Source organism: Canis lupus, chromosome 15 (genome assembly GCF_011100685.1).
Source record: "Canis lupus familiaris isolate Mischka breed German Shepherd chromosome 15, alternate assembly UU_Cfam_GSD_1.0, whole genome shotgun sequence".
NCBI classification, from domain to species: Eukaryota; Metazoa; Chordata; class Mammalia; order Carnivora; family Canidae; genus Canis; species Canis lupus.
This window is the reverse complement of record NC_049236.1, coordinates 60,477,628-60,493,852: the sequence shown is the minus strand read 5'-3', so window position 1 is coordinate 60,493,852 and position 16,225 is coordinate 60,477,628. Positions and strand designations below refer to the sequence as shown.

General features: G+C 36.3%; 1 protein-coding gene across 1 annotated transcript in view; it reads left to right on the top strand.

The window, feature by feature from the left end:
* MARCHF1 (membrane associated ring-CH-type finger 1) overlaps positions 1-16,225 on the top strand; it is a 798,496-nt gene that overhangs the window by 510,812 nt on the left and 271,459 nt on the right. The window contains exon 3 of the mRNA XM_038559139.1: positions 4,608-4,756. Coding sequence (XP_038415067.1) covers positions 4,646-4,756 — 111 coding nt within the window. The 5' untranslated portion in view covers positions 4,608-4,645. The remainder of the gene's footprint in view (positions 1-4,607; positions 4,757-16,225) is intronic.

The following is a 16,225-nucleotide window of genomic DNA, read 5'->3' as shown; positions in this document are numbered from 1 at the left end:
GTTCTTTATTCTGTTCCATTGATTTGTGTATCTGTTTTTATGTCAATACCAGGCTGTTTGATTACTGTAGCTTTGTAATAAAGTTTGAAAACAAGGAGCATGTTGCCTCTAACTTTATTCTTCTTTCTCAAAATAGCTTTGGTTATTTGGGCTCTTTTGTGGTTGCATACAAATTTGAGTGTTATTTGTTCTATTTCTGTTCTAACTGCATTGAAAAATACCATTAGAATTTTGATAGAGACAACATTGAATCTATAGATTTCTTCTAGTAATGTAGACATTTTAACAATATTAATTCTTCCAGTCCATGAACATGGAATTTCTTTCCATTTATTTGTGTTTTCTTTGGTTTCTTTCATCAATATCTCATAGTTTTCAGTGGACAGATTTTTTTACCTCCTTGGTTAAATGTATTCCTAGGTCATATTGTATTCTTTTTGATGCAGTTGTAATTGAGGTAGTTGTCCTAATTTCTCTTTTTTGTAGTTTAAGTGGGTTTTCTATATAAAAAATCATCTCAGTCACAAATAGTGACAGTTTTACTTTTTTCTTTCAAATTTGGATATCTTTTATTTCTTTTTCTTACCTAATTTCTCTGGCTAGGATTTGCAATACTATGTTGAATAAAAGTGGTAGGAGTGGGCATCCTTGTCCTGCTCCTTTTCATAGAAGAAAAGCTAAAAACTTTTCACTATTGAGTACGATGTTAGCTATGGGCTTGTCATAGATAGCCTTTATTATGTTGAGCCATATATCCTCTATACCTGTTTTATTGAGAGTTTTATCAAACATGGATATTGAATTTTCCCAAATGCTGTTTCTGCATCTATTAAGACAATCATATATGATTTTCATCCTTCATTTTGTTAATCTGGTACATCATATTGATTGATTTGTAGATGTCAAACCATCCCTGCATCCCTGGATAAATCCTACTTGATCATGGTGTATGATCTTGTTAATGTATTGCTGAATTTGATTTGCTAATATTATGTTGCGAATTTTTGCATCTATGTCCATCAGGGATATCAGTCTATCATTGCGTGTGGAGTGTGTGTATGGGGGGTGTGATGTTCTCCTCTAGTTTTGGTAGCAGGATAATGCTGGCCTTGTAATACGAGTTTAGAAGGATTCCCTTCTCTTCAGTTGTTTAGGAAAGTTTGAGAAGGATAAGTATTAAAATCTTTGACTGTTTGGTAGAATTTACCAGTGAGACCATCTGGACTGTTTTTGACGGGAGGTTTTTAATTTAATATGAATTGTTCTATTCAGATTTTCTATTTCTTTATGATTTACTTTTAGAAGATTGTATGTTTCTAGGACTATGTCCATTTCCTCCAGGTTATCCAATTTGTTGGCATATAATTTTTCATAGTAGTCTCTTATGACCCTTTGCATTTCTTCAAGGTCAGTTGTATCTTCTCTTTCATTTCTGATTTTATTTATATGAGCCCCCTTTTTTTCTTAATTAATCTAGCTGAAGTTTATCAATTTTGTTTTTCTTTCTAAATAACCAGCTCTCAGTCTCATTGATCTTTTCTGTTGTCTTATTAGTCTTTATTTCATTTATTTCTGCTCTAGTTTTTGTTATTTCCTTCATTCTGCTAAATTTGGGCATCATTTGTTCCCCTTTATCTCATTACTTTAGGTGTAAAGTTAGATTGTTTATTTAAAGATGTTCATGTTTCTTGAGGTCTGCCTGAACTTTCCTCTTAGAACTATTTGTGCTGCAACCCATAGACTTTTTTATTTTCATTCATCTCAAGGTATTTTTTAATTGTTTCTATGACTCCTATAATGCAGATCTTATTCTGCTTAATGTTATCCCATAGGTCCTTTAGCTGTCTTTACTTTTCTTATTCTGCTTAATGTTGTCCCATGTCCTTTAGCTGTATTTACTTTTTTAACTTTTTTTGTTTTTTGTTTTTATGCTGTGTTTGGGTGAATTCTACTGCCTTTGTCTTCCAGGTCGCTGATCTTCTTTTCTGCATCAGCTATTCCACTATTGATCCCCTCTAGTATATTTTTAAGTTCAGTTATTATATTCTTCAGGTCTGCTTGGTACTTCTGCTTGGCACTCTCATATTTTTTTTTATCTACTTGTTGAATTTCTTTTTCCTCTCATCCATTCTTCTCTTGAGATTGGTGAGTATCTTTATGACCATTACTTTGCAGTCTTTATCAAGGAAATTACTTATCTCCATTTCATTAATTTTTGTTCCTGGAGTTTTATCTTGTTCTTTCATTTGGAACTTATTCTTCTGTTTTCTCACTTTGCTTGACTTCTCTTTCTGTGTATCAGGCAAAACAGCTATCTCTGTCTTGAAGAAGTGGTCACAGAAAGATGGCAAGTATTTCAGTGCCTGGGGTTGAGACCCTTCCCTGAACTCCCTTTGATTGTTTCAATCCCATGGAGCCCAGAAAGTTTCTGTGGCCACCAGAACCAGGTTCAACTGACATTCTCTGAGAGGACTGCATGCACCTGTTGCCTTCAGTGAGGCATGGAGGAGCCTGCCTTTTGGGTTTAGCAAGGTGGTGCTGCGAGGATGCACCAAGCTGGAGTATGCCCACCTCCTGGGTTTAGTAGGTCAGGGTTGAGATTCAGTGCAAGTAGTGATGACAAGGTAGAGGGAGAGCACAAAAACGACACCCACCAGCACCTTTCTTCCTAGAGAGAGTTCCAATAGGCCCCTGACACTCTAGAGATGCTTTAAAAGTAGGCAGTGGATCTTTTTCATATATTGTTAACCATTTTTTAACCTGTTGCTTTTGTGTTGGTTCATTTGGTTCATTTGCTGGGTCCCAGGGCAAATGAACCTGTACAAACACTTTAAATTAGAAGTCTCAGTTTCTGATAGCCCTTTAGGTTTCCTAGATATAAGACTCTCTGGTTTTCAAAGACAGACTTTTAGAGGCTTGTACCTCTGCTGCAAGTCCTAAGAGTTGGGAGCCTGATGTGAGGCTTGTGCCCTTGATTCTCAGGGATATTCTTTTTATTTGTGGGTCTCTACACTGGGAGCAGAGTTTTTGACAAGACCATATCTCTGCATCTCCTACCCATCTCAGTGTGTCCTTTTTATCCTTTGTTTTGGAGGAGCTGCTTAGCGGGTTTTCACATTTTTTTCAGAGAGAATTTTCTTTTTTCTTTCTTTCTTTCTTTCTTTCTTTCTTTCTTTCTTTCTTTCTTCTTTCTTTCTTTCTTTCTTTCTTTCTTCTTTTTCTTTCTTTCTTTCTTCTTTTTCTTTCTTTTCTGTCTTGCTTTCTTCCTTTCCTTTCTTTCCTTTCTTTGTGAGAGACACAGAGAGAGAGGCAGAGACACAAGCAGAGAAAGAAGCAGACTCCATGCAGGGAGCCCGATGTGGCACTCAATCCTGGGACTCCAGGATCATGCCCAGGGCTGAAGGCAGGTGCCCAATCTCTGAGCCACTCAGGCATCCCCAGAGAGAATTTTCTATATGTAACTGTAGATTTGGTGTGTCCATGGGAGGATGTAAGTTCAGGCTATTCCTATGTTTCCATCTTGAACTGCTCCTCTAAAGTGTTTTTTTATATAAATTATCTATTTACATTGTTCAGATCCATTTAACTTGAGTATTTTGTCATTTAGAGTAATAACTCATCAATCCGTTAGTGCAACCTTTCTTTATGTTACTTTTCTTAGTGCTATGAAATGTGCTATTTTGAATCTCTGAAATGTTATAAACCACCAGATTGCTAATTGCTTTGGATGCTGTGAAAAATAATTACTACACATTATTTTTGATATTTAATTGACAGTGTAATGCATTTAACTAAAGACCTGCAATAAACTATTTCTAATTACTGAGTGTGGTGGAGTGGAAAAGTAGGCTGTAAAACTTTACAAGGGAAACAATGTTTCCTCCATTACATTAAAAAGTCATTGTTGATAATACTTTTCCACAGACAAAAAACAAAAACTTCCCCAAATGGAAAATTCTGGAAAGCTACAAAGATTTATAGAATACTTTTACTTGGAATTCAGTGGGGAAAATTTTTAAATTATTATTTTTGAATAGACTGTGCTGGTGATGGGGTGATGGATGTCATGCCATGCCTGCACTACAATTTCTCCCTCTTCAGTTGGCAGAACTTTATGAAGGAGATAATCATGCCACTGCCAGAATGAGTAATCTTTATCATTGACCAGTGTTCAATTTATTTTGCATCTGTAGGGCATTCAGCTGAAAAGCTCTACCTAATTTTAGATGTCATTGAAATATGTAGATATAGGAGGAACTGGAATTGTTTTTAGCTCCCAAGGTAAGAACTCCTGTTATAAACTGCTTCTTAAAAATAACATTTAGAACCAGATGTAAGGAATTCCCACAGTCTAGAAGTGCTACAAATTGGAGTGTAAAGAATGTTAGGCTCTTTGAATAGATATGTTCTGTTTTCATTGCCTTATATTTGGGATATTATTAATAATCAAAATACTCTTTTTTTTTCCTTACCATAATCTCTGGTTAAAATATGATGTTTCCATTGGTACGTCTTTAAATTGCTTATTTAATTTCAATTATGTACATTTTCCAAAAACAGACAACTAAAATAAGTGAACTGTTTCAGGGAATGTAAATTATTTTCAGAATTTCAGAAATTGAAAAGGGATAAGAGGAAGGAGAAAATGCTGGGCTGGTGTGAAGCGATAGCCCGTAACCCTCACAGAATCCCAAACAACACGCGAACACCCGAGATCTCAGGGGATTTGGCTGATGCCTCACAAACCTCCACGTTGGTGAGTGAAAAGTTATTTTTTCCTCAAAATGGCTTGTATGTAAATTGAATGATGCAGAAATCTGGAAAGGGATAACTTTTAAAGTAAACATTATTCTTGTTTACAATAACATTTGCATTAGCATTATATTGTTCATATAGATTCAGTGTAATTTATATTAATAAAAATATCTAATGTCATATACTATTAGAGCTTAATTCAGATTAAACAAGAGTTTCTTTTTCCTTGTATTTCTTTTGACCTTGCCCTTTCGTTATGTTAGTGACCTTAAAGAGTTAAAGTTTGTATCTTGCATTCTACACTGTGTAATGGAATCAGTAGAGGAAAATGAGTACAATTATCCAAAAATAATGAAAAATCAGAATCATGCCCTCTGTGTTTTCCCATATATGTTCTAAAAATGTCTGAAAAGAGGATTAAAATTATAAATTTTATGCAAAACTCTGAATTAAATAATTGCAAAAATAATTTGAAGACTGAATCAATATTTTACTTTTTCTTGTTTTGTTTTCTGCTTTAAGTTCAACTACCCAGCTGTAACTATCTATTGTTTCCCAGTGACTAGGAAAAGAGAACTCAATACCAAAGGAATTTTCTGCATTCTTTGTTTAGATTTGGTTGCAACATTCTTCATTTTTGTGTAAAGTAGAAAAATTGTATTCAGTCTCTAAGTTTTAAATTGACATGTTAGATATATTTTAATTATTGTTTTGCCATTTTATATGAACACAAGTGTTTTCATTAGCCTGATTTATTAGTTGATGAATGTATAATTAAATATGAGCAAAGATTTTAGGTTTTTTTTTACTTAGAGTTATTTGATAAGTTCCATTATTTTATTTTATATTATTTTCCTATTTTTATTTTTTTTTAAGATTTTACTTATTTATTAATGAGACACACAGAGAGAGAGGCAGAGACATAGGCAGAGGGAGAAACAGGCTCCCCACAGGGAGTCCAGTGCAGGACTCAATCCTGGGACTCAGGGATCATGCCCTGAGCCGAGGGCAGACGCTCAACCACTAAGCTACTCAGGCGTCCCAATAAGTTCCATTATTTTAAATAGAAATAATAATCCTGAGCAAATATTATCGAGTGAATATCAAGAGAAACCACCTGAGGGAATAGCCATTAGTCAACAAAGCATAGAAGGGGGAATTTTGCTTAAATTCCATCATCTTAGGTTGTGAGGAAAGGGCTGGGGGTATGAAAAAAATACATGTAATGTAGTGATATAGTCAAAGTTCTGAGGAATAGATTTTTAAAATTATCATCTGCCTTGTTTCATCTCAAACATGATCTTTAGTAAAATTTTTTTCAATAAAACTGCTTGGCATAAGTTAACACCATTTAAAAATATGTTACACAATAGTTATATATAAAGCTGGACTTTGTCAAGTATCATGTGAAGGCTAAAAATTTTAAAACAGAAAAATTATTTTGTGCTTTTATTAGAATGACTTTAGTGCTTAATTTATATTTCATAGAACCATAGACCAAAACCATAAAAATTCTTGAGTAAACATTGGCCTTGCTTTCTCCTATAATTGGGTAACCTAATATTAGTTTAATTTACCAGATGTGGACTGTGGCCCAGAAAAAATTAATTGAATTTCCCAGTGTCACTTAGCTAGTAAATGATAAAAAGATTGCTGGAAGCCAGGATTCTCAGGGCAAGGCTTTTTTGTACTACACCATGCTGCCTCACTTTCTTGATGACATTTCCTTCCCATCCAGATACTTTTAGTAGAAGGAAAAGTCAGGAAGTTACCAATTTCATAAATCCAGTAATTAATATTTTAAAATCTGATGCTGTCTTGAATGGATAACTTCTAGCCACTGAAACATAATTTCACCATCTGTTTCTTAACAAAGAAAAATAAAATATGACTTTCTTATGTCATAGCCAGTGTGTCTTAGGCAGCTCTCCTTCACTGTCAAATGATGATTCAAAGATACATGAATCCTCCTGCCATCTTTTAATGCTCCTTCTTAAGGACATGGCTTCTTAGGTGCCTGAGGAAAATGGAGAGACTATGGGAGTCATTGTGCATATGCTATTATGGAGCAGCCTCGAATGTGTGCATACTCCTCCACTGACTAAACCTATCTCATGGCCCCATCTGAACTGCAGTGGAGGCTGGTAATATGCTAGGAAGCCATATGACCAAAGAAGAGCAGATGGAATTAGGGGGCGCCCAGTCCATCTCTTCCTTAGACCTCTCTCTGGTTGCCAAATATTCAAGTCATGTTTGCACTCCCTCATGAAAAAGAGTTATTATGTTAAAAGAGAAATAACACAAGTATTTCAGTCACTGGGTTCAGTTCAAGCCCATGAGCACTGATTATTTATTGTCCTCATCAAGTGGTGATGATGGTGAATCACCTATGAATAAATTATCTGTATTTTGCAACCAACTCCCAACATACATATATACCAACATATAGGAAAGGAGTGGGAAAAGGGAAATCACAATAATACTCATGCTTGGAAAAATAATCGGGTACACATATGGAAATCAGAGGTGAAATCATACTAGACAGACATTTTAAAGTCTCCCTAACCTAGAGGTCAGGGAGGATCCTTGAATAGGCTTTGACCCTGATCCCTGGAAGATCGTCTTTGTTTGTGGTCTCTCTGGCCTCTGGACGAGCTCTTTGGGAAGTTCTTCATTTCCTTTTTATTCTCCTTGTCAACTTTTAAATTGCCTGTTAAGGGTTGTATAACTTTAAAATATTTTTCCTATTTTGGGAAAATTATGAGACTGAATTGTTTTAAATCTTAAATGTTTTAAGGTTCATATTTCTGGGATCATGGTATTTCAGTACTACAATTTTCAGAAATCTTCAAAGGGTTCTGGTCTATTTGCTTCCTGATAGTCCATGTGCCTAAGAAAGCTCTTTCTTGGATGCCCTTGACTTTCTCTTCTCATGTATCTGTCTCAAGATGACAGTATCTTGAAAATTAGGCTGGAGGACCGCATCCTTGACCTGATCTTTGTACAGAGATACTTTGTTCAACTGAGAAGTTTTACTCAGTGTCAGCTCTAAATCTTATATTTGTCTTGAACTACTTCATACAATTGTAAATTTTCGCTGCATCTTTGTTACTCAACACTTGCATCAATGTCATATCTCATCATCTGGGGTTTAGAAGAAGCCAGATGTTTTGTCCAGTGAGCCCCCAAACTCCCATAGTCTCCTTATACCCAGTCAGAACTGCTTTCATACTCGTTCATGAGCTTCTTTGAACACTTTGCTGAATGTAGCTAATAGTTATTAACATACATTATTAATTTTTGTTTTCCCATCTATTTTGAGTATTGCCAGCCCAGCAGGTCCACTGTCTGACTCTCAAGTTAATCCAAACAGCAGTTTTGCCAAGAGCTTTGCCAAAACATCAGCTAGATGGCATTCTACCTTTGAAATTGGTTTCCTTGCCACCCACTGCCCCACCACTAAGCAAATGACAAATATTTTAGATTTTTGTTGTGGTCGCATAGGCTTTGATCACAAATTTCTATATTTAGGTAGTTATAAAAGTTGAGGTACAGTAAGGAAAACAGTAAACAGTAATTCTAACAAAGAATGTAATATGAACATTTATTCAATTGGCTCTTGGAGGACTGAAAAAGTTCTTTTTTAAAAAAAATGTGTGTGTTTAGTAACTGTAAGAAGTGACAACCACCCATACGGCGAGGTGACACTGGGAGGAAGCAGGAGTTTTTTGAACCTAAAAGGCTGAAGGAGAAGCTCCTCAGAGTTTAAGGAGAGATGCTTCTCAGCTGTTGTGGGAAACTTGAGTTCAGGGGAGGACCCTAAGGATCTTCGATCTAGACCCTGAAGGAGAAGCTCCTCTCAATCCTTACATATTTAAGTGGGAGGAAGAAGGGATGGTACACTAAGAATAGTTATGAGAGTGTGAAAAAAAAAAAAACTTAGGAAATGGACCTGCCTTTCACTGCTGACTTAAAAAAATCATGGCTGCGATGACACTAGCAGAAACAGGGTAAGCAAGAAGCAGCTAATCCTTGCTCTGTCCCTGTCTTCTAGTTTCCATTAGCACTAGTATTGGCAGAAGCTGACCAAGAGGTCAGTGTCAAAGGAGAAATCTGGTTTGAAGGCCCGTAGCTCCAGCATCTTGAAGTGGAATATAGAACTGATTTAGAGCTGAGTAATATCAGCCTAGTAATTGGTATAAAAAACTATGAGTAGGAGCTTGAACAAATAAACTCAGAAATTTCAAAGGCTTAGCCTGATTGAGCTTTGCTTTTGCTCATGACTCACTCATTTGACTCTCCATCAATGAATGCGTAGATCCCTGCTCCTTCCATCTCTTGGGACTACTGTCTTAAACAAAGGACGTCTGAGTTTAGCAGATGAAATAAGGGAAAGAAAATGAGTGGATGACCATGGAGCTATCTGGTTAAGTTTGAAAGTGATATGCATCACTTCCGCCCTGATGCCCTTGGCTGGAAACCAATGACATACCCCAGGGTATCTGTCAGAATGATGAGAAATATGGTCTTCCTATATGACTAGAATAAGGAAATTGAAAGCATTCAGCCAGCATCTACCACAAATGCATTCCTTTGAGAGGAAGCAGGTTTGTCCTATATTTCCATTTTGCATATACCCATACTTTAATTACTCCTCTGCTGTCATCCAGGGCATTTGAGGCTTTCCCGTACAAATCATACTCTATCTAAAGATGACGGTGGAGATGAGGAAGAGGAAAAGGGAGAAGGTGATTATTAAATGCCAGGAGTTTCCTAAGTATTTTACACCTATTCTCATTTTTAATACTCACAAGAATCTGATGAGGTAGGTATAATCATTATCCCTGTTTTGTTTTGTTTTGTTTTTTTAAAGATTTTACTTATTTATTCATGAGAGACACAGAAAGAGAAGCATACAGAGGCAGAGGGAGAAGCAGGCTCCGTGCAGGGAGCCCGATGCAGGACTCCATCCAAGGACCTTGGGATCATGTCCTGGGCCGAAGGCAGGCGCTAGGCCGCTGAGCCACCCAGGTGTCCCATTATCCCTGTTTTGGAAAGGAAACTGGATAAGTTGGATAAGGAAACTGAGGCATGGAAAAATTTTAAAACCTGCCCAAAGCAACCCAGGTAATATTGATGAGGCTGGGATTCCAGCAATCCAAACAGTCTTAATCTGGAGGGCCCCTCTGCCGTGTCTCCTCAGGTTGGGGGGAAAACAGTCATTATTTGAATTGTATGCATTTGGCTAAACACAGATTGTGAATGAGATAATAATATATGATAGTGGGGCATAAAGACAAAAGGGCCTTTCCTTAATCTCATGATTACATGTGACTGTTAAGATTATTCTCTACTCTGCACTGACTGACATATAAATATGGCCAATTTTATAGTCATTTTCATCACTCTCATCACTAATTGACCTAATTGAAAAGAATAATTTTGTTTTGTTTTGTTTTTTTATTTATTTGAGAGAGAAAGAGACAGAGAGAGGGTGCAGGAGCCAGGAGGGAGGAACAAAGGGAGAGGGAAAAGCAGATTCCTCACTGAGCAGGGAGCCCTACATGGGGCTCAATCCCAGGACCCTCGAGATCATGACCTGAGCCAAAAGCAGAAGCTTAACCAACTTAGCCACCCAGGTGCCCCAGAATAGGGTTGTTTGTTTGATTTTTTTTTAAATCTATAAGGTAATTCAGACTACCTGCTTTTTAAATTCAGAAAATATTTATTTAGCTTAAATAAATTTCAAATTGAATAAAACCATCAAGAGATTTGAGAGATTATAGTTATTAAGCAACCATCTCTTCTCTACTGCACCCAAAGGGGTGAGAGAGCCCCTTGTAGGACAGCTAGGGAAGAAATCTCTCTTTTAAATTTATTGTAACATGGTTCACATGTTAGAAATAAAAACAAAATGCCCTAAACTGACTGTATCCTTAAGCAATATCCTGAATGAAATCAGAGTTTTGATATTATATTTAAAGTGAGAGTGAAGGAAATAATAATCAGAAATTAAAAGGGGAACAGATTTACGAGTTAAAAATATCCATAGAAGACAAAATGGGGAGATCAAAAATGTCTTTTTTTAGGTAGGCAACAATGACTCCAAAGAAAATCACTTTCCTATAATCAATGATGAATCTTTGAGGCTATAAATAGGTATTCATTAGGTAGAGAAGAAGAACAGTGTCACTTGATGTGTTTGATGAGGTAATTTGCCACTTCCAACCATGTATTCATCAGCTTAGGGCACATTGCGCATCCTTCTATGTACATGGTCCAGGATGAAGTGCTTACAACTCTAGAATTAAGAGGGAAGCCTAGATAAGAAAGCATTCAAGGATTTAATATCTGTATGTTATACATTTATAAACCTGTATAATTTTCAAAGCAGTCTTTATGTCCATCGTTTCATTATAGCTCACAACCATACTGAGATGAACACAATACAAATTTAATTATTCAGATATATAATGATATGGAGCTGTTCTTAAGAGTCTTGATTCACTTCAATTCGTAAGGCCACAAGTCTTCTAGTTTCTAGGTTATTTATATACCATACCCATTATGAGAAGTTGATACTGTTGTTTGCATTATACAAGTGAAAATATCCTAACTCAGAAAGGTCAAATAATCTGAGTAGCAGGCAAGAAGGGAGAAATGGTAAGTCTGATTTCTTCTGATATTTTTTTAGGTTTTATTTATTTACTCATGAGAGACACACAGAGAGAGGCAGAGGCACAGGCAGAGGGAGAAGCAGGCTCCCTGTGGGGAGCCCGACATGGGACTTGATCCCAGGACCCCGGGGTCACGCCCTGGGCTAAAGGCAGACACTCAACCACTGAGCCACCCAGGCATCCCAAGAATCCCATTCTTTATCATTTGGTGAATACTGGCATCCCCTGGATATCATACAGAAAATAAATGCATAGAATTTATATAACTTAAAATAATTAAAATGACCTTACCATTTAACTAAACAATAATATCACAAAAGCAAAATTTGATGAAAACAAAGGCAATAAGTCATTAGAGCTTCTTCTATAGACAGTTGGATATAACATTTTATTTTCCTTATTCTAAGCCAAAACTTGAAATTGAGGTGGAGTGGCTATCACTTGCTATGCATAGCCATATCCAAATATAGTAAATTGAAGTTCTTTGTGTTAAAATTAACAAAATTATTTATTTATTAAGATTTTATTTATTTATTCATGAGAGACACAGAGAGAGAGAGAGGCAGAAACTCAGGCAGAAGGAGAAGCAGGCTCCGTGCAGGGAGCCCAATGTGGGACTCGATCCCGGGACTCCAGGATCACACCCTGGGGCAAAGGCAGGTGCTAAAGCGCTGAGCCACCCAAGGATCCCAACAAAATGTTATAAATTACTGCCTTCTACTCATAACATTCGGCAGTGAAATTGGTTAAATTGATTAGAGTGTGTTGTATTGAATCTAGTATATATTTAATCACCAAATTGGGGTGAAGAATTACATCCTTTTGATTATTGACCATAAAATTTGATCCAAGTCAACTGTTGAATCACAGATGTTAGCATATCAAACTGAGGAAGAAAGTAATCTGCTTCATAAATTAGTAATATGGGGGTGATGTGTATTATATAAGTTAAGGAGATGGGTATGTGGGCCATGTATATATTCTTCATAGATCATTTCTTTTTCTAGATCTTTCCATGGCTAGCTTCTTTGTTCAGAACTTGGTATATCTTCCTAGCAACCTTGATTAGAGTTACTCCTGGTCTCGCACCCATTTATGCCTCACCCGTTCATTCTATGCCAGTTCTGTGTTGCTTTTTTTTCCACAGACTCATCTTTATCTGAAAATATTCATATAAGCATGAATGCATGTTGATTTTTCTGTTTCTCTACTTTGGATATAAGATGAAAAGGGGAGATCTGTCTTATTTACCTGTGTATCCCCGGTCTTTGGAGCATAATAGGAACTTAATAAAATTTCTAGAATGGATAAACAGCTTGAGCAGAGAGCATGAACTAAGGGAAAGCGAGTTTTGTTTGCTTATAAAGCTCTATTAAGTGTAATAGCTCATATATTAAATCCCTTCTTTTTATCACAAATGCCATACGCCTCAAGATATGGAAGAACTAATTTAAAAGATCAAACAATTCTGAGATGGTTTCTATGACCGAAAATTTTAGTTTTTGAAGCTAAAATCAAGATTGTAAAAAAAAACATTCTACTGAAATAAGATGCTACTTTCAGTAAGAAGTTAGTGTTGGAGGTAGTTTGCCCAATGCATAAGACATAGAAATGTAAATTTGTCCTTAATTTGAAAAAAATCAAAAAAATTTTTTTTAAAAAATCACACTTACTAATTAATATTTATCAGAGTCATTGTCCTCACTTTCTTCCTAACTCGGCCCATCATTCACTTTTAGTCTTACCAGGCCAGGGCAAATCACTCATCTGCCTACAGACAGTGGACTAGTATTGTCCCACAAATATTTCCTCTCCTAGAAACCAAATAAAAGGAAAATAGAAAGAGGAATTGGAGTATATTAAATTTCCCACTAAACCCACAGACTTATTTTCAACAGGCTCACCTTACTTCTCTGAGCCGGTGGACCAGTTGTTTATTGTGCAGTGGTCTTATATGCATTCTGAAATGCAGTCAGGGAAGATAGAATTTTTTCTTTTTTTTTTCTTTTTTTTTTTAGTTTTTTTTCTTAAGCTCATTTTCTTTTCCCTTTTAAATCTTTCCTACTTGATCATTTATCAGTTATTGTTTTTAATCGCTATTACAAAAGTCTTTACTAAGTACTGCCAAAGGCTATAGTGAATGGAATCTAAAATTTTATTAGAATAACTGTAAAACACAAATGAGGGAAATTAAATAAAAGACATTATGCCTTTCAAGAGCTTTGATTTTTGTAAGAAAGTCAAATCATTAAAAATATAGCCCAGTGGTTGTTATAGAAACAGATTGAATTGAAGAATGCAAAGGGGGAGATTGGTGCTTCAAACATCACACTAGGAAGAAAAATTACATTCATTGTGCAGCTTAAGGTAATGTATTAACTTTAATTGTATAGTTACTGAACAGTGTCAAAACATGATTATTCACAATAAAATAATTGATCTAAAAATGCTCCTCATATGAAGAGATCTTTTCCTGTAAGGAGTAAATCACGAGATCATGTTCATAGCTGCTTGTTATCAAAATGTGTCATGACTGTCTGTTTAATTTAGATATAAATTAAATTGTGAGCTCCTCTGAAAGATGTGGAATTCTACTATTTGTATAGTATTTAGAACACATTGATTTTCAAATATTTTAATCTGATTATGAGGACCAATGAGCAGAGTTGCGTATACCCAAATAGGACAGGCCTCAGGTGTGTATGTGAAATTGAGGCACACAGTTTTTCTCCACTCCCAAATGACACAGATGACAGGGAGGATAAGTTGACTTGATATTTGTCGAGTCAGCTTGTTTTTGCCTCAGAATAAAAATTGTACCTGGAAATAAGTGGAACGTGTCAGAGTCAGACTGAAGAACTCAGAGCTATTTCTGTGTAACAGTCTTCTTCAATCTTATTCAAAAGACAAGTAGGATCGAGGTCTTAGGTAAATTTATATCTCAAAACACAATAACTAATAGTATAATAATTTTTAAATGCCTTTTCTATGCCGGAAGAGATTAGATGTGTATCTCAAAACTTCATGGTAACTCTGAAAGTAGGTTTTGCTGTTCGCATTGCACAGATAGAGGAACTATGGTTGAGAAAGATTAGAAAAGTAGAAAAACAGGAATCCGGAGTTCTAAATGATTTCAGTCCTCTATGCTATCTTAGAGAATATTTTATTCATATAAATATTTGACAGACAGTTATATGATATAGCATGACGATTCTTATCCTAGAATAGCTGCTTTTTAAAGATTTATTGATTTATTAGAAGAGAGAGAGCACACAAACTAGGGGAGGGTATGGAGAGGGGTATGGAGAGAGTCCCAAGCAGACTCCCACTGAATGTGGATCCTGAGGACACAGGACTTGATCTGAGGACCCTGAGACCATGACCTGAGATCATGACCTGAGGCGCAATCATGATTCAGAGGCTCAACCATCTGAGCTTCTTAGGCACCCAAATAAATTATCTTCTAATCCACCATTATAGCTATTGCGCTACCTAATGAATGAATTGTTTTGTATCCAGGGTTGTGAATTGCTGAGTTGTAGTTTGGGGCTCCAGAGCTGTTGTTACCATGGAACAAAACAAAGATAAATGAATCACAGAGGATATCAGTGATTCAGAACAGTTCCCTCAGTGTAGGAGGTCCCTTCATTTATTCATTTAACTAGTCTCTATTGAGAGTCAGCTATGTACCGAGCGCTATGCTATGCAATAAATATATATTATTGGAGGAAAAAAAGACACCGTGCTTGATTAACCTCAAGAACCTAGTCAAGAAAAGAAGTAAATGAAGAGGTCAAGAGTAAGATACACAAAGGGTGTCAGAGAAGCCCTTAGATGGATACCTAACCCAGCTGTGGAGGTTAGCGTGTTCCCCAAAGACCCCTAAGAGTTATAAAAACTGATATAAAGAGGGTGGTGGTAAAGAGAGAAGAGGAAGGGGCATTTTGTGACGTTATATAAATGTTTAGCATGGAAAAATTAAACCTCTGTGTTCTGTTTACTTTTAAAGACATATCGTCTATTTTGTGTAGTAAGTAACTGAGAGAAATACACTTAAACTAATATCAAAGATGATAACTTTCCATAAATAGTAGAACTAAACTAAATATTTTTTGTATAATTTATCCAGCCTTAACATCCAACATGTAGTTTTAAATATTAGGCTGTAGCAGCACTTCTAGTAATTAAGTGGCCACGTGAAGGTAGGCCCCACTGAGAGAACAATGAGCCTTCCCAGTGAGCAGTGCAGAGGAGCTGTGTGTCAAAACATATTCTTTTGAGGAGGAAACATGTACCTGTAAATGTATATGGATTTGCTCACTTGGCAAAACATACAGTGGGAAAATAATACAATAAAAATTAACGTTTGTTGAATACATACTAAGGACTAGGCTCTGTTCTGGGCACCTGATAGGTTAGCAATTCATTTAATCTCCAGGACAGGCCTGTGTGAAATATATGAAACCCCCATTTTCAGGAGGAAAGAGGTAACTTGCCATGTTTGCCCTGCTACTAAACCTCATTCAAGCATCCATGCTCAGATACTCTCTTTCTTTTCTTATCTTTTCTCTTCTAAGATTTTATTTATTTATTTGTGAGAGAGAGACAAAGAGAACACAACCAGGGGGAGGGGAAGAGGGAGCAGGAGAGGGAGCAGCAGACTTCCTGCTGAGAGGGGAGCCCAGGAGCAGGACTTGATCCCAGGACCCGGAGATCAGGACCTGAGCCAAAGTCAGACACTTAACCAACTGAGCCACCCGGGTGCCCCTCTAATACACTCTTCTATGATGCAG